Source organism: Borostomias antarcticus, assembly GCF_949987555.1.
Source record: "Borostomias antarcticus genome assembly, chromosome: 7".
Lineage (NCBI taxonomy): Eukaryota > Metazoa > Chordata > Actinopteri > Stomiiformes > Stomiidae > Borostomias > Borostomias antarcticus.
The window spans coordinates 5,413,687-5,439,962 of record NC_140240.1 but is presented as its reverse complement, the minus strand read 5'-3'; the positions used below and the strand labels follow the sequence as shown (position 1 = coordinate 5,439,962).

Sequence of the window (26,276 nt, the reverse complement as noted above, 5' to 3'; positions counted from 1 at the left end):
TGAGTGAAGAGATTTGATTGTCTGGATTACATGTACAGTATATTGTTTTGTTTGTAACCTTTCAACTTAAAATTCAATTAAAAGATAATAAATAAATAAATAAATAAAAATAATGTGCATTGAAGGCATAAAATAGAAGCTTTTACAGTAGAGGCCTGACTTCATTTGAAACCTGACATGTTGAAAAGTACCTTCCTTTCTTTAACTCATTGTTTTACCATGGAAATGCAGGGAGCCGTCAAGCATCATATTGTAGCTTTCTCTGTCTGCTCTGAATCAATAATAATACTCTCCATTCATCATCTGCCTTTACCTTCAGCCCCAAAACCTTCCACCACTACAGTATTTTGAATGAGAAAATGACTGAGGCAGGGTTTGTTGGCAGGCTGAGAGGAGATAACTTCAAAATGGCAGTGGCAACAGCAGCGCTGTGCACAGGGGGCCCATTATTTCTGATGCAGAGTGGAGAGGAGAGGATGCGCCACATGAAGATGGTGCTAACGTCACTACCAGTCCTCTTTGCATAAGCAACTCACTGGAAGATGAAAATGTCTACAGTGGCAGCATGAATCAATGTAGAGGTGAAATATTAATCTATTTCCATTTAAAATTCTCCTTTAAATTTGCTATTTGTGGATGCTAGCCGGGTGGCTCTTTGAAGCCGTATGGCACCACCAGTAACCCTCTCAGTCAAGAGGAGTTTTCAGAGCACGGAGGCCTCTTGCTCTTTCCTGGTCGTTCCACAATTTCTGTTTACCTCCATTCTCTCTTCCTCCGACTTCACTCCAATTGATTGACTCAATCTCTCGCTAGAAAGGAGACAGGAGCTTCTACCCTGCAAAGCACCCCCCTCACACAAAAGAAAAGTATTGGACCTCAGAAAAGCGACTGACACCGTATCAGCTGTGATGTATTATCCTGGCTACAGTACATCTGCCTAAGTACACAGCCTCTCCACTCTCTCCCCCTGACTGCACATTGGGGACTTGTGACCCAGGTCTACTGTCACAGCCTCGATCTGGGAGGTACAGTATGTTGATTGAAGTACCAACACTGATTGAGTGTTGTTTGAAGACGACAGAGACAGTACAAAGTGAGCGATACACTGAACTCATTACACGTAGACAGCAGTCAGTCAGCAAATGACACCCTCAATACAGTAAAGCAGAGTGCCATAAGATGGTGGGGGAGTATACAGTAGTGTACAGTATGTCTACTCAAATGCAGTGGCATTTACTGGCACATAGAGTATGTCTAATAATTAACAGGAAGAATAGGATGACACTTGTCACAGGGAGCACTTAAAACCTGAATATCAGCCCATTCCTATGATGGCACACCAATTTCTGAATGTGTATCACTAGTACTCCCCAAATGTTTAACGTTCATTTTGTTTTATTCCATCATGCCAGTTGGTGGTTTTGCAGTAGGCTATTAGAATGCACACAGAACTTCTTCTTTTCCCACGTTAAATCAATAAGTCATTACAATGTACATGTAACTGTTGAATCATTCACCTTAATAACTTCCCTATGGGGACAGTAAGAGGTAAACAAGGTGGATCTGTGACCACACCAACCTATTGATTCTAATCAACGGTAGATGAAGTGGAAATAGAAATTAAAACAAAAAAAGTTTAATCGAATGACATTTTACAAAATCCATGCACAGTAGGTACAGAAGGCAGTTACTGATTGAACAGTATTGAGATAACCTAGTGTTAACTTCACTTTCCACAGTCTTCTAGTATACAGTAATAGGGCTCATTAACTTCCCATGGTGTTCTAGTATATGGCTCATTAACTAACAGTATTACACATTGGCCAAACAGCAGCAGAAAGCGGCAGAAGACACAGCACTATTGCCTTCTTTGCACCATCATATGAATTATTTCTAATAAATAATAAATAAACTCAATTAACATTTGAAGCTTGTCACTAAAACACAGGTTTCAAAAATGCTTTTTGATGCATAAGAAAAATGTGTGTTGCTGCTTCTTCATCCCTGTAAACATCGACCAAAGAGCTGCTGAATTACTGTGGAGCTTTACTGGAAGAAATGTAAATCTTTTAAGGCACTTCAACCTTTGCTTGGCTGTCCAATAATGCAGTATAGAGACTACAACAGTAAAATAATATAAAAATAAAATAAAAAGCATCAGAGGCTAGCATATACTGTCCTGCTGAGGCAAATTAGTTCTACAAAGTCAATATAAGAGTGTCAGCCTCTGTAGTGGCTGAATTTTATCATCTTTTGATTATACACTTCAAAGCCAGAAACTACACTTTCAATTCCCATTCTGTTCTGGTGAAATAAGTACAGTCTTATCTTGTTACTTAAGATCTATTCCTTTCCAGCTCCTCCGATCTTATCTTGACTTTAGTGCATGAAGCTTTCCCTCTGCACCCAGAACACCTGCTGTTCTCATGCTCATAACTGTCCCATCACGCAAACTTCGGTCTAATGAAATACTGCACTAAGTGCATCCACAGCACTCCAATGCTGTTGCTGCCCTTGCCTCACTATGTAAGCTGACAGTCTACAGTGGGTGTCAACATGTGTAATTCATACTCACTGAAGAGGAGGAGCAGGCTGACCTTGCAATCAGACAGGCAGCCTTCTGGTATAGGCCACTGTACTGTAGCTACACAGAAATGACACTGGCACACCCAACTCCTTCTATTTATAAAGCAATCATCTCTCAAGCTGACGACGACTACTGTACACCCAGGAATTGTTTCCTGGGTATTTCCAACAGACTCATCCAGTTCCTTGTTCTGTGAACCTAGAGTAACAATGTGTAGATGCTGTATGGCTCTGTAATAATAATGAAATGATTGTGATGCTACATTTAAGCAGCTAGCCTGCTTCATACTGTTCCTGTCAAACATACTTGTGCCATTTTATACACCTCTCAAACGCGCTCATATGCCAACAACTTGAAGAACATGAGCAGAGGCAATATAAAGGGAAGCCACATTCCCCAAGGCTCAAATTGTGTACAAACAGATAAGTCATGTGGTGCAGTTGTAGTCTGATCCTCTTTCCAGCGGCTGCTGCTCTGGCCCACCTGGGTCTAGATCTGGACTTTCTGGTAGCGCAGAGAACACGCATTGGCTGCAGCTCACTATAGTCTCCCACTCTGCAGTTTGCACACTTCATAAAAGCCCTGAATAAGCCTTGAGACACAACATACTGTATGGATTAACCCAATGCACGATGTGCATCAGCAATGCAGTGCTTTTTCTGTAAAAATCTAAAATGATATCCAACAGTGCACAGTATCTACAGTATATAGTACCACAAGGCATTCAGATTGAGACATTTCAGAGACATGCGAGGGTAGTTCACAGAATAGTTCTAAGGATTTCTATGGAAATAACAGTAATATTAATATGTTGATTGTTTGTTGTTTCCTCAGTTACTGGCTGCAGTGTTTTTGTTTTGTTTTGCACCAACATCATTAGTGAAACATTCTTCTGGTGCTGAGATGGGGTCACCTCTGAATATTCTATAAGGTGGTGGTCTTTGTGCTTCACACCACCTTGTTTCACAAGCTGCAGTAAAAGTTTTGTTGTTGTTGTTGTTGTTGAAAAACAGTCGGTGGACTGTTCATTGCTGCTTATCTTCATGGGGTGACTAATAAATTGGTCATCCATGTATTAAGTATACCTCTACAGAGTAGAATATCATGATGAATATGGCCCCGGCTACATACATAATAGCATACCATTATGGAGACAGAATATATATATATAGGCTAATTAAAATAAGTCTAGGCCTGTAGGTTTGGATAAAGATTTGTACAAAGCATTAGCAAATGTTAATGTATACTCTATAACTGGTAAATGTGACCCCAGACAGTGTAGCATATAGCCTGATAAATAAATAAAATGCCATATTACAAATACAGAAAAGGGTGTCATTTGGAAATCTCTTGCTGATTTAACATCCTTGATAAGTCATTTTAGACAGTGATATATAGGCTGCATGAGGTAGGCTATAACCATGGCAGATAGTCACTAACTACAAAGATGAAGAACCACGCCGAAATAATATAAGCAAATCTATCCTCATTTTGCAGCAGTTTTACACTGTAACCTCATCCACTAAAACACACTAGAAATAAGTTAAAACTAACGAAATTCAAAACTTTGAAACTGCTCCTGAATGACAATTAGTTATTCGTCTGTGGCGTGCTGCGCTGCATCATCAGCACGCAATTTTGTAGAATGTTCTGCGTTGGAGTCGGAGTGTGTAAGTCACATAATTCCTTGTGTTTTTTGTTTGTTTTTCATGCTTGATAAAGGCTAGCGAAGTCTGTTCTGCGATTTCTGCAATGTGGCCATTTACAGCAGCAACCAATTAGATGAACTAGGCTATCAACATGCTGGAACGGAGGTTCAGCATCACAGAAACTTTATAAATGTAGGCTAATATTCATGATTTAGGCCTATGTGTAATCTCTCACACGAAGAGCTTTCTTTAGAATAGACCTATAGCCTATTCAAAAAGTGTGCAGTAGGCTAAAATTCCAATAGTCTATGTTCAAATATGATGTGACAGTAGGCTAACAGTGATGATATAGGCTAGGACAGTAGATCCTACTTCCCTGTTCAATTTAGCCTAACTCAGTGAAGTCGTACGCACAGGGGTTTTGCAAACAATTGGCCAAACATTAATGACTGACAACATTAAATGAAAGGATGTTCCCATTTAATCTGATGCATATCACCCTCCGAAAAATGTCATTTTAAAACATTATGCTAATAAAATTGACAGTGGGTCAAAATAATGGTTTTATAAACAACTGTTTCCACAATCATTTCGTTATAATGTGAAATAGATAGGTTAACTCTGGGAAATAGGTTGGCTTCATGAGATTACGGAGAGCATCAAATTCAACAAAAATGATGTATCCTACCTTCTCAGCAAATTTCAGTAAATGTAGAGTTCACAGACTTTTGACAAAAGTCCTCCTTAGAGTGCGTCTTCGTACACACAGTCCTTTGAAGTTCGCGATGAGCAAAGTCTACTTTTTTCAAACGGCTACTTTTTCTCCCTAAATAAACACGAGTAAATTCCAGCGCTTCTTACCATCTGTTGTGCCTCGCGCGTCGAGCTCGGCTTAGTGACTGAAGAGGGCGGGAATAAAGTGCACGCACCGAATCGATGAAGCCTGGTCCGCTATTGTACACGCGCGAGTGGGGGATGAGAGAGGAACGAGTTAATTCCACTACATGGGTGTGGCAAATTAATAAACCCACACAATTTCTAGTGCATGAATGCTATTAAAGGCTTAGTGTGGGTTTGTGCCACAAGTACTCAGAGGTTGTTCACCCTAAGGCCACTCAATAGATAACTTGTAGCCTACCTATAGTCAATAGCCTACATCCCCTTTCAAACTTAAAGTATAAGTCAGTTTATAATTGTAGGGCTTTATGATGTGACTATGCTTATCAGAATCAGTTTATTAGCCCTGGTAGTTTTACATACTAGAAATTTGATTTGGTCAATTGGCGCATGATGGAGACAACATTAGGGGGCAAGGAGAAGACAGGACAGTGCAATGAGTTGTGCAAAATAAGAGCATAGCTACAGCCTATTCTGTTTTATTCTTTGATACTGCCACCCATGTTGCCATTCCCGTTGATACATGATCAAAATTGTGCAGTAACTGCTGGAACAGACTGAACTCGATGTGAAGAGTATTTCTAACCCTTGGATGTTCAGTATCATTTTACTACAGTAGGCTAATTAAAAAAGTAGGCTATACCCTGTAAATGTCCTAGTTAGTGTCTGGATTTGAACAGTATACCCTATGGGCTCCAAACATAAAACTGTGCTTTTTATTTGTGTGTTAAATTAAAATATGTTTTTGGTTACTTCAGGGATGTGGGGAACTTATAGTGTGCTCTCAGAGTCCTGTTGTAATACAAGCTGTATAGAGAAGCAGACTGTGCAGCATCGGATTGCTGATGGAAATGAGTCATGCTCTAACATTCTGTGACTTAACTGAATCCCCCAAGGTGTACATGTCCACACACATTATAGATGAAGCGTAAGAGCAAATGTATATATAAGTGCCTTCCCGTGTTGCAAGACCAGAATATATGTATGCCTATATCAAACAAGACATGGTAGGCTAGATCCATGTAGACAATCAATTTCCATTTTTTGTCACAGACACTATACCGCAATATGGATTTATTTGTAACCACGTTACCCACTCAGAGGACTATACGGTAGGGCCTTTTCCAGAACACACAGAAGATAGGCCTATCCTGCAACAGACTCATATTCAGTTGATGGAAAAGCTTTGCATTCCTTTGACATTTCCACTATAGGTTAACCACAGAGCAGGCCACTCAAAATGAATATTTTCTATTAATAGGCGGTGCATTTATTTTTCACGTGCATCTTTTCCAAACCGTATTATATAATGCTGTGCCTCTTCCAAACATATTGGCATACACTAGCACAAAGTTAGAATCTCTGTGTTCTAGACACATCTCCTGCGCACAACAGCCGAACTGGCTGGAAACTGCAGAGGCAGGTGAGGATGGAGCACCCTGCCCAGGAGGAGCCCTCCTGATGGGGTCTTGACAGCACCTGGACCCTGGACTCCCCTGGGGCCAGCTTCTCCATCTCTGTCAGCAGGTGGTCAGTGAACCCACTGAACAATGAGGAGCCCCCACACACTGCCACATTTGCCAACAAATCCTCTTGAAACTCAGGGGTGCACTTCTGCAGGCTGTTCATGGCCATGATATGAACCCCAGGCTGTGACGCCCCAGCGATGTAGGGACAGGACAGGATCTCGGGGCAGCAGAAGCGCTCGTTGCCGAGGCTGACGGTGGTGACATCAGGGAGCTGGTAGTCTAGTGGGTTCTCTCCCAATTCTGCCTCAAAGTTCTGGGAGGTGTAGCAGCCATGAGCCATGAGTCTTGAGCCAGAGGTAGTTTGTCAAATGCTGTCCGGCCAGGTTCATATGAACTGTGATGTGAGGAAAGCAGTAGCCACTGCAGACAGGAGAAACAGAGGTGCTGCCTGCTCCACCACTAAACCAGTGACCAGTCCATAGGAGTACATGGATAACACTGGCTGGTGGCTAACATACATTACCAGAGCCCCAAACTCCTCAAAGAGAAGCTCAGCTACTGTATCTTGTTTGGAGACAGGTGAGAATGCAAGCTAGGATGGCATACAGTTTAGTATTATCCATCTGTGAATGGTCTCTTGAGAATGTTTTCAGAGCCATCACTTGGAATGTTGTGTCCAAAAAAACATTCCTTCTGGTCGTTTTCATTCCAAACAGTGATTTCATCACAGCTCTGGGCCTCTCGTCTCCAAAGAAGCCAACTCTGGTGGAGCCCCAGGATGAAGAACAACAGCCTGCTGCATGAAGTTCTCCTTGCCATCCATTATGGTCCAAGATCAGTTTTACTATATAGTATGAAAGGCAAGTCTGATGTTAATTTCCCTTGTCTAAGTTTCCTAAAGCATACAATTAAACTCATGTCATGTAGTGCAATAATAGCACTTGATGCTTTGAGAAACTGTGCCACAGTGTGTCTTTTCAAACACTGTGCTGCAGTGTGTCTTTTGAAAAACCTGTGACATCACAATGGCACCAATGGCCTTGCAGCATCACCACAGCGCTTACAGTATGTCTGTGTTTCTATGGCAACGAGTGATCACAGGGTTATTTTCCAGTAGGTATTTGTACATTAAAAAGGAACAGAGAACCGCTATCTTTTATCAGTCAGCACCGTAAGTTATTCATCAAACATATATTCAGCAATATACTTAACATAATTTGCAGATACTGTACTGTGGCAAGAAAAGTTCAAATATCAATTAAAAATGTTGCTATGCAATTCACTACAGTAGGCAATAAAGCATTATGGAACGAGAAGCCGTGGGATGTCACGGATATCGCCACGGCTAGCGGGAGTGGTTACACCCCGCTAGCCGTGCCGTTATCCGTGACATCCCACGGAGGGCCAGGCAACGACAATGCTACAGCAGATCTTTGTAAACATTGATCTGGACACTGCCACGGCTACTAATAAGAGGTGGATTGATTTTTTTTCATAAAGTGCGAACATTCCATTTTAGTGTGGGGCCATCGGGGTTATTACCACGGCTGGAATGCAAACTGACCAATAGAGACAATGGACCAGATCTATACCGTTGTATAAAAAGCTATAGCCTAGGCCTATGCAATCTCACCAACAAAACCATTATCTTTTCAATATCAAAGCATAGCTAAGCTTGATGGTATAAGAATTGATATTTGAAAAACGACATTGAAATACTGTAGGTGCCAAACGATGAAGGGCACTTTAATGATCTGATCTCTTCTATATATTCTGGGGTGTGCTCCTGACACCTATAATGCCTGCATTTAAAGGTCAGACCCTGAGGCAATTTGCAGCAAGATCAGCATGAGGGCAGGTCATGTGAAGCTTTTATCATTTACCCCTGATATAGCATGTGCTGTACCAGCAGTACCAAACCTTTTCAAGCATGAATATACAGTAGTATGCACATGATTTTGCCTGTATATTTTAGAATTCACATGAATGAAACAATATGCTCTCTCTCTCTCTCTCTCTCTCTCTCTCTCTCTCTCTCTATCTCTCATAATATGGAATCATATGGTATGATTCCATGATACTGTACATGACAATCTTTAACCAAGCCTCACATCCATCCAGAGAGAGAATGAATATTATTTTCCACAAAGCCATTAGAGGGCAGTTACTCTATGGTTTACCATCCAGTACACATCATAGTATATAATACCTCTTGATGTGATTGAAATACACAAGTACACACAAGCATAAATGTGAATACCGGAGTGGCCAGCTTGAATATGGAATGATTAAGAAATTGTACAAAAGAGACCATGGAAGTATGACATCATGATCTGGCAGAAAGGCCTTCAAATCTGATTAAGTTTAGCTTAGGGGGGAAGGTGCAGCATAATTACTCTCTTTCTTTCATACACACACACACACACACACACACACACACACACACACGCATGCACGCGCACACACACACACACACACACACACACACACACACACACACACACACACACACACAAGCCTGAGAGTTTATCTTCCTACAGTATACTGTAGTGAAGATGAGTATGATTAGAGTCTGGAGCAGGTGCTCACACCATGTTACATGCAAGGCTAGGGTAACGACAGAAAGAGCTTGCATGTGATCTCTTTTTTGATGCCATTTAGTTAGTTAGTAAGTAAGTGAGTACACAAAGTGCTTCACAGAATTAAAAACTGACAGAAAACAACAGATAAAAGTAGTATAAAATTACAGACAGGATATAACAGTTTTTGACAGGATTGGTGTTGTTACTTGCAAGGCATCTCTGCCTGTCGAACCTCCGCCGGTGCCTAGGAGCCAAGTGCAGGGTATATGGCTGGAGTGGTCCTCCGCTGGTGTTCCTTCCCCTTTGCTCGCCGGAAAGTGGCCGTGGACTCTGCATGGCAGGGGTGTCCTTCTCCCTGAGCCAGGCTTTCAACTGACCGCATACCAAACGTCCAGGTAGATGTTAAAACCTGGACGTTTTCAGGAAGTTTGCCTGTGCGGCACTTCTGTCGGACCCTCTTCAGCCAGTGCCTGAGTACCAGCTGCAGGATCCTCAGCTGGGAGCCATCCTTCTCTGATGATTTGCCTCTTTTATCACCAGAACATCTCAGGATGGTGGGGCAGCAGTCAGGGACGTCTCCCTACCATTCCCTGCAGCTGGCACTCAATCGTCAGGTCTGTACTAGACAGCTTCTCAGTTTCCCCAGTTCTTGTCCTTTCTTCGCAGCCAGAACCATAAGCTTCCCTTTTCTGCTTCTTCAGTGAGATCTTTCAGGGTGTTCTTGATCTTCCCTGCCGTGAAGCCAACATCCCTCAGGAAGCGTTTGGTTGAGAGGTTTACGAAGCCACGGCAGCTGACTTCTACTGGGTACGTTGTTGCTCTCCAGCCTTTTTCCTGGCATTCTGCCACGAGGTCAGCGTACTGCAGCTTCTTCCTTTCATACACTTCCTGGAAGCCCTGTTCCCATGGAACTGATAACTCAACCAGCAGCACACGTTTCTCAGCCACCGACCGGCGACCACAGAACGATGTCGGGTCTCAGTGTGGTGGTGGTGATGTCGGTGGGGAACTGGAGCTGCCTGTCGAGGTCTACTATCATTGACCAGGCACCTCCATGGGCCAGTACTGGTGTTCTCTCCTGGGGGGAACTCTTCACAGATTGACCCGCTGAGACATAGTGGACGCGCTGTTTCTGATGGGATTTCGGTTTTCCATTTGCCAGGACTCTCATGCTCTCTGTGTGTTCTGCCAGCTTCCTTAAGACCTGGTCATGTCTCCACCTGTATCGACCTTGGGCCAAGGCTGTCCGGCAGCCACACAGGATGTGGCATAGGTTTCCTGGGGCTGTTCCAAACAGATCGCTGTTCTCCTCTGCGCCATACCATCTTGCCAGGTTTGATGGGCTAGGAAGGGTGTCGTACGTGGCTCTGATTAGGTAGCTGAGCCTTGCCTGGGGTATCTTCCAAAGGTCGTTCCACCCCACCGACCTTGGGAGAACGCCCTCCCACTTCGTCCATTGGCCTTGCTGGCATTGGCTGACAGACTTCACAAGGAGTTTGTCTTCCTCCATTCTTGTGACTTCGTGACCACCGTGGCCTTCCTGTCTTTGGCAGACGCTTTGGACCAACGCTTCGGTGGCTCTCCCCAGCCCAGGCCACGTCTTCCTTGTTGGGTTGCTCCAACCAGCTCTTGATGTTTCAGCCTGGAGATGGCATTGTCCACGCATTCCTCTGCCTTCCACGATCTGCCTCTTCGGACCTTGGCTCCGGCAGTCCTGACCAAGTGGTCGCTGGACTGCCTGAGTTCCAGCACCAGCCTGGTCTTCTCCAGCCTATACCCTGTTGTTATGCTCTTCAATGGTAGCTGCAGGGCATTTCTCCCAAACAGGGCGGTATCAGAGAGGCACCTTGGGAGCCCGAGCCACTTGCAGAGATGGTTGTTGGCTTTGGCATCCAGTTTCTTCACTGTTGATGCTGTTATTTCACACATCTTTACTGGCCACATCAGGTGTGGGTACAGTGCGAACTGGTAACACCAGGCTTTACATTTTCCAGAAAGATGGCTCTGGTCAATGCTCTTCAGGCCCTCTTTCAGTTGGTTTGTGACACTGTCTGCCATGTGCCTGTCTGTGAGCCCAGCTGTGTACTCTCTTCCCAGGCTCCTGATTGGTTTTTCAGCAAGCACTGGGATCCTCTCTCCATCTACTTGGAAGGAGATTGAGCCTAGTTGTTTACCCTTGCAGATTGAGAGGCTTCGGGACTTAGCAGATTTTATTTTCATCCTAGCCCATGATAGCAACTCTTCAAGCCTCTTGAGAAGCCGCACTGTGCATACGGCTGTCTGCAGTAAGGATGTTACATCATCCATGAAGCAGCGAAGGGGTGGCAATTGTTGGCCTGCGCTGTTGCGTACTCCCTTGACAATCGTACTTGCGCCGATCAGGATGATTTCGAAAGAGGCCATGAAGAGGATGGGTGAGATGGAGCACCCCATCGCTATGCCCCTGCCCAAGTGCTGCCATTCAGTTGTATACTGCTGCAGTGAATGGCAAATCTTCACATCCGCATAGTAGCTCTCTATGATGCTCTTGACACACACAGGCACATGGAGGAATTCCAGGGCGAAGCTTATCAGCTGATGTGGAACCGATCCGTATGCATTCTCAAGGTCGAGCCACACTACGTGGAGGTCCTTCTTGTCTCTTTTGGCGTACTGGATCTGGTCCCAGATTATCGATGCATGCTCTGAACAACCTGAGAAGCCCGGAACTCCCGCTTTCTGGTAGCTTGTGTCTACGTAGTTGTTACGTAGTAGGAACTTGGTCATCCTCTGGCTATGATTGCGAAGAAGATCTTGCCTTCGACATTCAGCAGGGCGATACTGCGGAATTGATCGATGCTGGATGTCTCGTGCTCTTTCGGAATCAAGGTGGCCACAGCTCTCCTCCACTCCCTGGGGACGCTCTGTTGTTTCCAGATCACCCTCATTAGCTTCCATAGCTCTTTCTGGACTTTGGGGCATCTCTTGTAGAGCTTGTATGGGATGCCGTTTGGCCCAGGGGCGGAGCTAGATCTTGCCCTTTTTATGACCTCCTCCACTTCAGCTCGACAATTTCTTTTTCTCTTCTACTCTTGGCTTCTGGCATACCTTCCTTCCTCTTTCCCAACTGGCCAAACCTTTCAAGGCATTCCTCGTAGATGATCTCACTGAAGAGGGACACTCTGCTTTCCACGTCGCCTTTAAGGGAGTTCTAAGTCGTCGTCCAACTTCTTCCAAGTATTTGACTCCTTGGCCTTCGGCCACTTGACATCTTTCTGCCAGGATCTTTCTCTTTTCTTACATTCTCAGTTACTGGGGCCCCTTCAGCTGCTTGGGAGTTCACCAGAGGATTGGTGTCATGAGGTGGATTCTGACCATCTGCAACAGTGGGCTCAATAGCACTGTGGTGCTCAACCCGGCTCTGTTTCCTTCTTGTCTCATCTGCGTGGGCAGTGCAAGGCTGCATTCGGTCAGCTTGCAGGCACTCTCTGATCCTCTGGTGTTGTCTGCTGCCTCTGAGTGTTGTCTCTTTTGACCATCCACAAGTACAGGACCTGAAAATCTTCTCTTTTGCCGAGTCCGTTCCGTTAGTTTCCATAGAAATACAGACATCCACGGCTAGGCAAATGCCAGTCTAAATAGATGGGTCTTTAGCTGCCTTTTAAAAATGCCCATAGAGGCCGCAGTTCTCAAATCCTGTGGAAGGGCATTCCACAGATTAGGCACCACAGATTCAAAGGCTCGGTCACCTTTTGTCTTGAGTCTAGTGCAGGGGACAACCAATAGGGCCAAGGCCCTGACTGGACGAATCCAAACCCAGCAGTATAAAATATGTCAGACCTCCATGCCAAATTGAAAGTATTCATTCCAGTGCCTCATAGGTGATGGAAGTGTTTTAAGATATCATTGCACATCCATTTCTGATTAATGGAATAGTCAAATATATTACACAATGGCATTAAATATAGTTGCTATCGAGGTTAGACTGGGTTTTAATTTAGGCAGTGACTATTTTTACGGCGGCCAGAAGTAGCGATTTCAAGCATTTTAGCCATACAGTAAATACCTTATATTTGGGTTATTATGGTTAGGGTTAAGGTTAGGGTTAAGGATAGGATTAGAGTTGGTTAGGTTTTGAAAACATTCCCCGTGTACAGTAGTGTACAGTACTGTAGATAGGGCACCGTAAGAATAGACTGTGCCTTTAGTTTAAATATTGAAATGTATAAATTGAATCGGACTGGGATCGGAAGTGGACTTTGCCATTCCTCACATCTCTGTAAAGCAGATTATGTTTAACAGATAAGCACCATGACAGGCATGGCTTCCCAGAAATATCACAGTCAGCTCATTTTTGTCTGAAGCTCTGAGGTTTTAAAATAAGGGGATGTATATACTGTACATGATCAGTGTGTGCATGGAAAGTCCTGCCTCTCTTGAGGATAAGAAGAATGATGACTATGATGATAATGGTGCCAATAATGTCAAATAATAATTCATGTTAAGGTTTGTATGGTCCTTGTCAAAAGACAAAGCTTTCAACCATTGCCTCCAACCATAATTGATTCAGGTAATTGCTGGCAAATTTGAATCTCTACGCTACAGGCAGTAACAGAGATAAGAGAAAATAGAGATAAGGACCTTCCATTCATTGGATAAAACAAAATCCTTGCAATCCTTACATAAAAAATATTTTTAACCTCCCAGTAGTTGGGCTCTACTGATACTTCCAGTGGGAAAGCTTATCTCAGGCAAAGTGCTGCATGAAAATACGTGTCAGAAGCCTCAGAACTTGGCATACAGAATGAATGTGTGCTATTTTTAACCCACCAGGGGGGATGTTATCTGATATTTAACCTACAATAATCAAGCATCAAGAACTCTATTAGATTACTCATTCACGCACCTCGGTGTGCACAGAGGCAGACTGAACCCCAGACTGTCTCTCGGGGAAGGGAGCAAAAAGCCAGTTGTGGACATGCCTGCCTGGACAGACTTCCACCCTGGAGCTCCCTCAGTGTTTACCATTCACCTCCGACAGGTCTCTGGTTCCCTGTTGGCGATGTTAAACAGCCGTCACTGGGGAGGCTACTGACAGCCCACGTCCAGGCCTCAGAGAACATGTAGACTCACTGCAGGAAGGAGAGATAGCAAATTGTTGATGTTGGGCGGAAACCTTCACCATCTCCAAAATGGCACATTTTCAGAATGTTGAAAAGAACATTCCAATTTCTATGTTGTTGTTTTTTCAGCAAATACAGCTTGTATCGATTTGTCTATGAAGTGAAATAAAATAGAGTCACAAATGTCATATGTTTTCAGACTGTCTGACTGAAATGAGGATGAGGATGAGCATTTATGGAGAGCAGGCATGATTGTTCAATTATCCCCACCCCAATTCAAATAAAGCTTTTAAAATGTCATTGCCCAGCGACAAGGCTTTTCAACAATGGAGCAGTAAAGCAGAGCTTAAGTTGTATTCCTCTCTGCCAGGGGCACTGTCCCCCTTCAGGCTCCACGGCCTCACAGACATCCAGGGTGACGAGAGATTGCTCCCTGTTGGCCTTGGTCCAAAATTATGTCCAGAGATACTGTACAAATGTCTGATAGTCAGCAACAGGAGCTTGTGAGTCCCACAGAGGAGCCGTGTGTCGTGAAGTGGTTACTGATGCTGGGTGGGTGGTGACCAGTTGGACTGGACCGTCATGTGGTAATAAATATACCACCTCTTGGTCAGTTTACTTAACAGCTCTCAGAGAAGCACTGCCCCCGGATTAATGTCCCTGTAGCTGCTCGCATCCAGTTTAAAACTCTGGTACTATCCTACAGGGCAATGAAAGGAACAGCCCCCTCCTACATCCAGGCCATAGTCAAACCCTATAACCCCTCCCGACCGCAATGCTCTCACGTCACTCCGAAGCCCCTGCGGTCGACACGGTCACGGCTCTTCTCTGTCCTGGCCCTGCATTGGTGGAACAAACTGCCCACTGACGTCAGGATAGCAGAGTCGCTGCCCATCTTTTGTCACAGGCTCAAAACACATCTCTTCAAAAGTACTACCACCATCCTCCCTCTTAAGCGCCTATTGTATTTTAGATTGCTATTCTTGCACTTTGCCTTCAGCACTAGATTATGCTCTTAGTCACTTGTTTTAGAAAGGAGATGGACTTGTGCGTTCTGGCAGGTAGTAGTACATTGGATTTTCCTACGTTAAATGCAATTATTGTAAGTCGCTTTGGATAAAAGCTTCAGCTAAATCACTGTAATGTAATGCAATGTAAAAAGAAAAGAAAAAAAGAAAAAAAAGGAATATCCCCCTCCCCCATCCCTATCCTCCACAGGAGCCAAAGAAAGCAAATCCTTTACCAGGGTTTCTCCTTGTGAGATGAGAACGTCTAGGAACAAGTTTAATCCAACAGAGGAGATTCACAGAAACACAGTTTCCTTGAGAACATTGTTTGATACGTCCTCTCAAAGTGTTTCCATTGAACAAGTTTTGAAGAAAGGCCACTGTTTAATAAGTCTTGGACTGGTGAAAGCAACCCCATCACTTCTCCAGTCAATTTCACACAATAACAGAGTTTCATTTAGAGCAAGGGTAATTGTCATTGTGAATAGAAAGATCTACGGTTTCCTGTGTACAGTGTTCTCACCACTGCTTACAGTAAAAAGTTAATTGCATTATTACCTCCGCACCCAGCAACAGTGCAGGGTGAGAAGTAATGTTTTCGGGGCGTGTGTTTGTTTGTTCATTCATTTATTGATTTATTTGTGTGCTCGTTCGTTGATTTTGATTTTTTGATTTTTATTCTTTAAGTGCAAAATCACACCAAGGTGCCTCAATGCACTTTACAACAAAATTAAAAACAACACAGAAATGAACAGACAAGAACATGGACAGACAGACAAATGTGAAAAACTCATGGACAGAAAACGACAGGCAATATAACGTACAAGCTTCAAGAACAGAGACTTAGAACAATACATTGTGCAATATAATATATAAATAGAACACTGAACATTGAATAGTGCAGTAACAGTTTGTTCATTTGTTAGCAGGATTACGCGTAAACTACCAGATCAATTTTCATGAAACTTGGTGGAGACTTGTAGCATGGTCCAACTTAGAATCCATTATATTTTGGTGTGGATCCAAATCACAAGGCTAAAATTTAGACTGAATTCTGATTTCATTTCACTTATTCAGTCTGAACAGGCTCCCATTGCAGCCGTTTTCCTAGATGGGCATTGCCGAAGGAGTCCTCAGAGATTAGTTTCCCTAACCAATCATGTCTTGCAGTTTAATTCAAAGGACACATTCAAAGGACGCTGATTGGCCTGGTAGGAATTCCAACCAAGAGATCGCTCTGGACGAGAGCCTCTCCTGACCCTGAATTACATTTCGAAAATAAAAAAAATTCAGATTCAGGGGCTGGAGCCAGGCTACCAAATCATGGGGCGGATCCATTAATTAATACACAACTTTGAGCGAAGCCAGCTCCACGTGTGGGGGTGCTAGAGACACAGGGTTTGGACTGGGGGTGCGGGGGGAGAGTACGGAGTGCAACAACCAACCCCCCTTCCCCCCCTGTCCCCTCGTCCACAGCTGTGAGCCGAGGGGGATGCCACACAGCCGCCCAAACACAGCCGCCCATTCATCTCCATTCATTGTTCGGACTCCCCCCCATTCATTGTCAAATGGGGGCTTAGATACGGCCATATCTCAACATGGGTCACAGAGACATGGGCTTTGGACTGATATAAGGCTCTCGACCTAACGAATGCAGGAATACCAAACATGTCCCGCTTGCACATAAGTGAACGCGCACAGAGCCACAAAAGGCATTCATGGGCGGAGGCACCATTTCTAGTTACTGGTGATGTTTTGTCAGTTTTAATCCACTTAAATGCCACTGAGCTCATATTATTTAAAGTGAACTTAACCATTAGGGGTAATCTGGGGTAAGAATAAAAATCAAAGTATTGCATAATATGAGTCATTTCTGACATTATGCTTGACATTTAGCATTTTGTCTCTTTTGCCTTGGATGTTACTGTCACGCTATCAAAGAGAATCCCCCCACCACCTCTTTATTTCCCTCCCTCTCTTTCTTCTTTCTCTCTCACTCTCTTTTTCTTCTCTCTCTTTCTATGGTTTTTAAACATTCCTTTTGACCGTTGGTCTAACTTCTTTTCTACAATTATTACTTCACAACAATGATTACAGTATAATGATGAATCTCTTCGTCTTTTATTATTGTCCTTGATTAGCTCTGCGTTGTGTTTTGTTTCCGAGAAAAGACGGACCCCCAATCTCTAATATGTGTACCACACAGTCCAGTTTCTCCTTTCTCAGGTGTTCAAATGAATCTCTCCAACACGGGATTTGAGCCTCAGCAAAAGCGATTTATTACAGAAGGTTTTTTCATACAAAAGACGATGGCATGCCTAATGTACAGTTGACCTCTCTGTATGCTGTCGGAACCCAAATCAAAGCATTGGTCTCGTTGCAACGTTCTTATGTGGTTTGAGTGTCCCCCCTCCCTCGTCTCTTCTCCGATAAGACTGTTTCTCTGGTCTCTGCTGTGGCCTTGCCTCGGCGCCCAGGCCTTTATCTCTAACCACAACAATGGTGTTTGCCCAGAGTGTACCAGCCATGGAATGTCTTTATCTCATAAGTCTATGGAAGAGGGACACTTCTTACCGAAAACTCAAGCCGACAGCCCTACTCAGAGGTCAATCATCATAATAAGGAAATAGCTAACAGGATCATATTAAAAGGCATTTCTCTGAAAATCAACAATATTCAACAATCCCTCCTAAGATTATACGTGAACACGCAGAATCATAATGATCAAGAGAAATGTTGACATCCAAAACCTAAACCTGAACAGCCATTATGCAGAAAGAAAAAGAATTAAAGCTGCTTCGCAGCGATGAGGCGGGGCCAGGCAATTTCCGACAAGTTTAGGAGCAATAAGCGAGCGAATAGGAGGACATCAAGAAAGTTGACATTCCAATGTTAATTTTGTACATTCGTATCGTATCGTAAAACATTTGTAAAACATTTTGATGCATTGTAAGCTCGATTTTGATAATTCAACAATCTGGTCAATGAGTTTGTGAATTACAGTCTGAACATCCAGTGGAGCAAGTTGTGTGGTGTTAATTGATTGAAAAATGTGGGATGAGATATGTTTATTCATTTTTACAGGTTTTGTTTGCTTTTCTTCATAATTGAACATTAACTTCAGCAGCTGTGTACTCAGTCAGTTGCCAATCAATCGATTTAGTCATTGTAATCCTCGGCGGGGGCTGGGTAGGGTTGCCAACAGCGATGTCTCCGGAGCTTGCGTTGGATTGTGGGTAATGTCGTTTTCTCTGTATGTAGTGTTGGTTTCAGAGGACAGAATTAAACATATTTTTAAAAATTCAATTTTTGAGTTAAAATTCTGAAATAAATCACACTACATCTTCGATATGTGGTCAATGTTGTCACTTTTTATGAGGATGATCAGACATTGATTTGGCGAGAATTAATAGGAACTGTATACAGAACTGTTTACAGTAAAACCTTTTGATGTGCTGTGGGCTCAATTTTTCATATTTCAATAATCTGTGAGGATCTTTTGGTACGGACCGTCTGAAGATACAGTATATCAATTTTGGTGTCAATTGAACAAAAAATGTGGGAGGAGATAGGTTTGATAGATTTTACAGTTTATGAAGAAATCAGAGTGATGGACTTCAAAATTCCTGCAAGGTCAAAGCATATGAAAGTTTTGTCTCACTTGGGACTACATTCACATGGTGGTTTTACAGTGATAGCACCTATGGCTGATTTGTTATGATCTTTTTAAAGTTTTAAACTTTAGACTGTTGCTGTAGCGCCAACTTCAGGTTTATTGACCTACAATGCAGGTTGAGGACTTTGGGTATAGTACTGGAGCTTTGTGCAAATTTTGGTGATTTTTTGTCCACGGGAAGTTAGACTTCAGTGGAAGATGGAGAATAATAATAATAAGTAAAACATTTTGATGCATTGTAAGATCAATTTTGATAATTCAATAATCTGGTCAATGAGTTTGTGAATGACAGTTTGAAGATCCAGTGTAGCAACTTTAGTGTTAATTGATTGAAAAATGTGGGTTACAGGTTTTGTTAGCTTTTTTTTCATAATTGAACATTAACTTCAGCAGCTGTGTACTCAGTCAGTTGCCAATCAATCGATTTAGTCATTGTAATCCTCGGCGGGGGTGGGGTAGGGTTGCCAACAGCGATGTCTCAGATTCGTGGAGCTTGCGTTGGATTGTGGGTAACATAGTTTTCTCTGTATGAAGTGTTGGTTTCAGAGGACAGAATTAAACATATTTTAAAAAATTCAATTTTTGAGATAAAATTCTGAAAGAAATCATACTACATCTTGGATATGTGGCCAATGTTGTCACTTTTTATGAGGATGATCAGACATTGATTTGGCGAGAATTAATAGGAACTGTATACAAAACTGTTAACAGTGAAACTTTTTGATGTGCTGTGGGCTCAATTTTTCATATTTCAAAAATCTGTGAGGATCCTTTGGTAAGGACAGTCTGTAGATACACTATATTAATTTTGGTGTCAATTGAACAAAAAATGTGGGAGAAGATATGTTTGATAGGTTTTACAGTTTATGAATAAATCAGAGTGATGGACTTCAAAATTCCTGCAAGGTCAAAGTGTATGAAAGTTTTGTCTCACTTGGGACTACATTCACGTGGTGGTTTTACAGTGATAGCACCTATGGCTGATTTGTTATGATTTTTTTAAGTTTTAAACTTTAGACTGTTGCTGTAGCGCCAACTTCAGGTTTATTGACCTACAATGCAGGTTGAGGACTTTGGATATAGTACTGGAGCTATGTGCAAATTTTGGTGATTTTTTGTCCATGGGAAGTTAGACTTCAGTGGAAGATGGAGAATAATAATAATCATAATAATAATAATAATAATAATATAGGCAAATACAATAGGGTTCCGGCAGCTACGCTGCCTGGCCCCTAATAACTGAACAGAAAAGCGTGCTTAAGATAAACAGATGAACAGTTACATAATATCCCAATCATTGCTTCCCCCAGCAAGATTACAATTTCAAAGGAAAACAAAATAACTAACAAAATAACTATCTATTAGGTTACTTCATGTATGAACCTAACATCCATACAGGTACACCCTATATAGAATAGCTTCACGTGTCCCTTAGACCATTCCTACAGAAAACCTGCGGGCACTGGATCTCATCTCCAGTCTACTGACGTACGAATGTGACCTCCCTCCGGAAAACATGCCCTGCTAAGGATACAGCAAGATCTGTAAACGCGTGTCGCTAGCTGCAGTAAGAAAGATATGAGCGGATTGCCCTGCAACCAACCAAACAGATCTGTGAAATGAGACACCTCGCCTATGTGTAGCGAATTAGTCATGGCTCTGATCTGTTCAATCTGATTCTGCAACAGGAGTTGATTATCCGCAATGGTGAAACAGCATGTCCGCCTTAATTTCTTACACTTCCTTCCGCATGCTAGACATCTCCTCATTAATCAAACCCTAAGCATCAGTTGTTCTGTTGGACAACGTCCCAAATGCCACTGCAAGTTTCTCAATGTCCGTCACTAATAATTCGACCCCCATGCTATGCGCGAAAAAGAAAAACAAACTATCTTTCTAGACCCCATGTGAGTGAGTATGCCATCCACAACCCCCGCCCTAGTCTCTCTCCTAGTACGGTGGATTTCAGAATGTTGAATCGGTCTTTCTCCCACTATCCCTTTAACCTCCTACCGCTGAGTCCTGCAATCCTGATGGGTAACCACCCCTGGCAAGGTAACCCCAAACAAACAGGAACCTGTCCAGTTCCTTGGTAGGACCGTCTAGGCCGTTTCCCCCAAACCCAGTACACCCCCCTAGGGTGCAAGTTCCATCTACCACATTTCAGAGCAGTACAAAGCCTAGTATGCAGACACTGGCTGTGCCCCACATTCCCTGCTCCTCTCTCTCTCTGTAGACAAAACAACCCTGGGTTTTCTGCGGAAGAGAAACTGGTGAACTGATCTGAGCCCACTTTTGCGGTCCTAACCCCACGTTCTCTGTAGGTCCCTCCAGAGTGGAATCTAACCATCAATCTGAACAATCCCTCTTTCTAATTCAGCGTCTGCTACTTCCCTGGAACAGTTGATGTATCGTAGCATTAAAGTAGAGTTAAAGGGGTGTGCCATTTGAGGCACTCCGCTCGCTTGGGAGTCTGGGATCTGCATACACACAAAACATGGTGACACATTCTTCACTGACGTAGCTACCTCATAAGCCCAATTTCAAAGCAAGGTTTTCCACTGCTGACGGTGTTGGTCTAACCATGGAAAACCACAGGATGATAAGACACAAACCCTTCATGATAGCAACTTGAAACCTAGTCTGTTAGTTCGAAATCGAAGTGTCTTCTCCCCGAGAGATGATCTTTAATTGCTGTGTGTATCTCTGCTGTGAAAGGAAAATTACTCCAGATCCGAGTGTCCCCGACCCAGAAATAAATGACCTTTTTAACAAAATACACGTCCCAATACCCCTGTCTCCGTTTTAATGAGTATATCTCAAGTGCAACCTGGAGTTTTTATTCACAGTATGACAATAACCTACACCCTCCACGTCCTGTCCCTGACCAGCAAGCTGTGAATGGAAGATGTGGTTATTGTGTGGTGTGAACGTTCAAATGTCCTGTCTTGGTCTGTCGACGTCTCCACCCGGAGTAGTGTAGTCCTCCCTGCTGAACTCCAGCACACGTTGTACACCCGTGTCTCAAGTCAACCCGGAAGTCCTTCTCTCCAACTCCACCTGTTAGCACAGAAAAACACAAGAAAACTGCGGCAGTATCATGTATTCCAAAACTCAGTTCGTAACAGCATATATCTCTCACTCACTCTCTCATTCAGACCAGACCTAGAGATTATGGTTTAACAAAATTCTTAATTTTAGCATTATTAATTTCTAGAAAAAAAAACCCTTTCCACTCCAGACTGTGACCCTCCGAGAAGGTCCGTTCTAAGCCTGCCTGTGGTCTTAACACCCATTCTCCTGTCCCTTTAGCAGCGCTACAGTCATCCGAGCAGTGGGCACAGGTATAGAGCATTACGTCGTAATTCTCTAAGTTGTCGTCTTCATCCCGAGTCGGCCCCCACCGCTAGACGGATGGTTCTTTAGCTCAAGGACTCTGCTCGAACAACAGCTGCCACGGCTGTCCCTAGTTTTGGGGTGCTAAGCCTGAACGCTATTCTACCCGATGTTTTTAAGTCTGGAGTGGTTAGGCTCTTCAATTTATCTGATGCAGTACTACAAGAGTGTGTTCGCTTTGAGGTGTACTCAGTCTAATCTGTGTCTGGTGGTGTAACCACCTTGCATTGACTGGCATTGAACCCAGTTGGGTTTCCCTTTTACCTTTACTGCTGCGTGGGTGATGAGCACAACCTGATAAGGTCCATCCCACTTTTGCCTCTAAAGTCTCCCCCTGAAACTTCTTTATCATGACATACTTGGCCTGGGATTAGAGCATGTCCCCCCTCGGGGATTTCGCTCCATACTACCAGCACCTGTTTGTGGGCCCTGGCCACAGCCATGCTCAATTACTCACAGTAACCACTCAACACCTCACTAGTGAGATGAACATCCGCCTGCCACAGATGACCTCGAAAGGGCTAAGGCCCATCTCCTGATTGTGTTGCTCGAATGGAGCAAAGCACGAGACTCAAAGCGTCGGGCCAAATCACGCCCTCCTGATGACTTTGTGAGTCTCCCCTTGATGACATGGTTCATCCTTTCAGTCTGAGTCCACTGCTCTGAGGATGATAAGAACAGTGAAGTGAATCTGTGTTGCCAGATAAGGGAGCAACCGTTGTGGTGCTACCAATTTCTGACCTTGTCGCCACACTCGTCTGAGTTCATATCTGCCCCATTTTCCATCCAAGTCCATACCCCCCCCCCCCCCTCTCAGTTTCTAAACTGCATCACCTTGTAGTCAGTGACAGTATCAATCTGATACGGGGGTGCAGGTTGAGCTGAGGACAAATGGCTAGTATGGTATCTCTGTCACGAGCTGTTTGTTTAAATGTCTATGTCTCTGTTTGTGATATTCTCTGCCCTAAATAAATGACCTGTTCCTGCATAATCTGAGCTTTCCTAGACTGGCCTTGTGGCCCTGCTCATAAAGATGTGTCAACAGGACCTTGAGGTCTTGTTCGTGCTCTGACTCAGTCGCACTGGCCAAGAGAATATCATCCACTTTGTCTTTTGCCCAGGTTGGCAAATTTGCTAAATCAGGTTTTGTTACCTGGTTTAGATTCCATCTGAGTTTCCCTTGTTGAAAACTGAAGGGATTAATTAAATTGTGTCAGCACATCAAGCCCCAAAGCCTTTTCTTTACCCATATCGGCTCTCCCCCTGCCCCATACACACTTCCTGTTTAGTTAGTTTAATGTCAGTTCTTGATAGGCACTGAGGAGGAAGTCAAGTTGTCTGCGCAACTAAAAATGGGGGGGCTGAGAGGAAGGGAGAGGTGAGGGCAGAGAGGAGGGGGCCGTACGTGGTGTCACGGCCGTCGGAGAGGGAGGGGGAGGGGTACAGGCCTCCATGAGTGTTACCTCGACTCAATCTCCATGAGAGTGTCCTTTGACCTTAATCACTGTCACCTTTTGGCAGGCTGATGGCCTCCATGAGCTCCCTAACCAACTCTCCCTTCTTAATGGGCGTCCCTAAACGCTGACAGGAAACCTCTCTGTTTCCAACGCTCTCCAAAGTCATGCCATGTGCATACCGACTGACTACATGGATGTTTGCAGTCTTGCCCTTTAAGTGGAAAGTGATGGGAGACATTTCGCGTAGGTGATTACGCAACACCTGATGATAGGTGTTTGGGAAGCTGTGTAAACCCAATTGGCGTTCAAATGAACTGATATTGATCTTCATCAATATTGAAAGCTGTCCCTGGTTGCACCTCTTCTGCAAGAGGGACGCTAAGCCTTGTGTCATGACTGAAACCCATTGGTGTTCAGGTTTCAAGGCACTGAAAATGGTGGACCGGTCTCCACCAGGGGCTCTATCTTATCCCCATACTCATTGGCCACTCTGTAGTTCACACAGAGGCGCCATTCACCTGAAGGTTTCAACACAGGCCACGCTGGGCTTTTGGAGGCCCTGTGAGTTTCTTCAGAAACCTTCTATCACTTCTGTCTTTTGTAACAGAACGGCCTTGGCCACGGAGTGGCATCAGCTTCTGAATAATGGGGGAGCCGTGTGAGGGTGAAAGCTGTTCTCTGAGCTTCTGCTCCCACAAAAATGACAGCGTTCTCGTTTGTCATCCCTAGCTCTGAATGGGATCTGTGGAGCTCTGGCTTTCTCCTCTACTCTCCTGACCTCGGTGGTGATTGCTTTAGTTAGAATGTCACCGACCAACGGGTGACTGGCCTGAGCCATGTTCACATCACCTATATCGCATGGATATTTTACACTAACCGACCAGCATTCTAGATTGTCATCTGCACCGACAGTAACACCCCCCGGTCGTAGGGGGCGCCAGGTTGAAACAGCTGGTGGGAGTGTTACATCTACAGTACGATCCCTCCTCTCTCTCCTGAGCTTGTGAGGAGGGGGCGGAAAACTTGGGCTCCTCCTTTAACCTCTCGTCATTTCTGTCCTCATCTGACGGCATTGTCAGCCCCGCCCCCTGCAGTGGGACGGGCTCACTTTGGTAAGATGAGACAGACCTCCGACCGCCATTGACGGTGTACTATGTCCTCCTCCGACTCCCCTCCCTAAGCCTACTCTGCTCTCGCTGATAGTCAAGCGACTGGCTTCCAGAGTTTGGCTCTGTGGCTGTGTAAGGGAGGGGCTGAGTCGGGAGCGAGAAGGAACGGCTCCAGCACTCCGCTGGAGCAGATAAGGTCTTGGTTCACATAGTATGATTTTATCACAGTGACCTAACCAAACCGCTTCCCTAGACTGTGCATAAATAAATACACACCTAGAATCCATGGGCGACAATGCACATACATCACACACTTCCCTAGACTATATATCATGTACATCTAGAATCCATGTGCGACAATACACATACATCACACACCCAACCAACACCCCGGTCTTTCACGGGGGCCCTCTCAAGGACTGCGCAATCCTTAGAAGTAAACTACCCTCCACCGATCTCTCGCCATGGACGGGCAACCCCAGGGTGATAACCCTGCGGGTCTTCCTTAAGAAAATCTTAAGGGCCTCATACCCCAGGATAAATATCCTGCTGGTCTACTTTAAGGCAATTCCCTAAAGGTCACATACACATACCTCACGTGGGTCTACTTCACATAACAAAACACATGCAAGCACCGTAGCAGGTATCTAGGATGTACAAATATCCTGCTGGTCTACTTCACATAACAAAACACATGCAAGCACCGTAGCAGGTATCTAGGATGTACAAATATCCTGCTGGTCTACTACATATAGACATACATTTACATCCAGCACTGGTTTTGTTTTACGTGTTGAGAGATTATGTGTGGCATTCTTAGATTTACTGATTGGTTCTTTAGGATCGGGACATCCAACCCACTCACCCGTTGTAGTTTTTGGTCTCTGAGGCGGATCAGGTCACAGCTGGCTGACTGCTGACTGTCTGCTCGACCAGTCTTTGGGCTTGTCCAGGTTTTGGATGTCCGATCCGGGTCACGGCACCAATTGATGAATCTCTTCGTCTTTTATTATTGTCCTTGATTAGCTCTGCGTTGTGTTTTGTTTCCGAGAAAAGACGGACCCCCAATCTCTAATATGTGTACCACACAGTCCAGTTTCTCCTTTCTCAGGTGTTCAAATGAATCTCTCCAACACGGGATTTGAGCCTCAGCAAAAGCGATTTATTACAGAAGGTTTTTTCATACAAAAGACGATGGCATGCCTAATGTACAGTTGACCTCTCTGTATGCTGTCGGAACCCAAATCAAAGCATTGGTCTCGTTGCAACGTTCTTATGTGGTTTGAGTGTCCCCCCTCCCTCGTCTCTTCTCCGATAAGACTGTTTCTCTGGTCTCTGCTGTGGC

The 26,276-nt window shown here is 44.1% G+C and overlaps 1 protein-coding gene across 1 annotated transcript; it reads right to left on the bottom strand.

Annotated features, from left to right (window-relative positions):
- Window positions 1-6,486: 6,486 nt before the first annotated feature.
- LOC311311312 (actin, muscle-like) lies at window positions 6,487-6,942 on the bottom strand (the record flags this gene model as incomplete). Its single annotated transcript, XM_084440992.1, has 1 exon — window positions 6,487-6,942. One exon carries the CDS (start codon window positions 6,940-6,942, stop codon window positions 6,487-6,489), a length of 456 nt encoding a protein of 151 aa, XP_084297118.1.
- Between the last annotated feature and the right edge of the window lie 19,334 nt (window positions 6,943-26,276).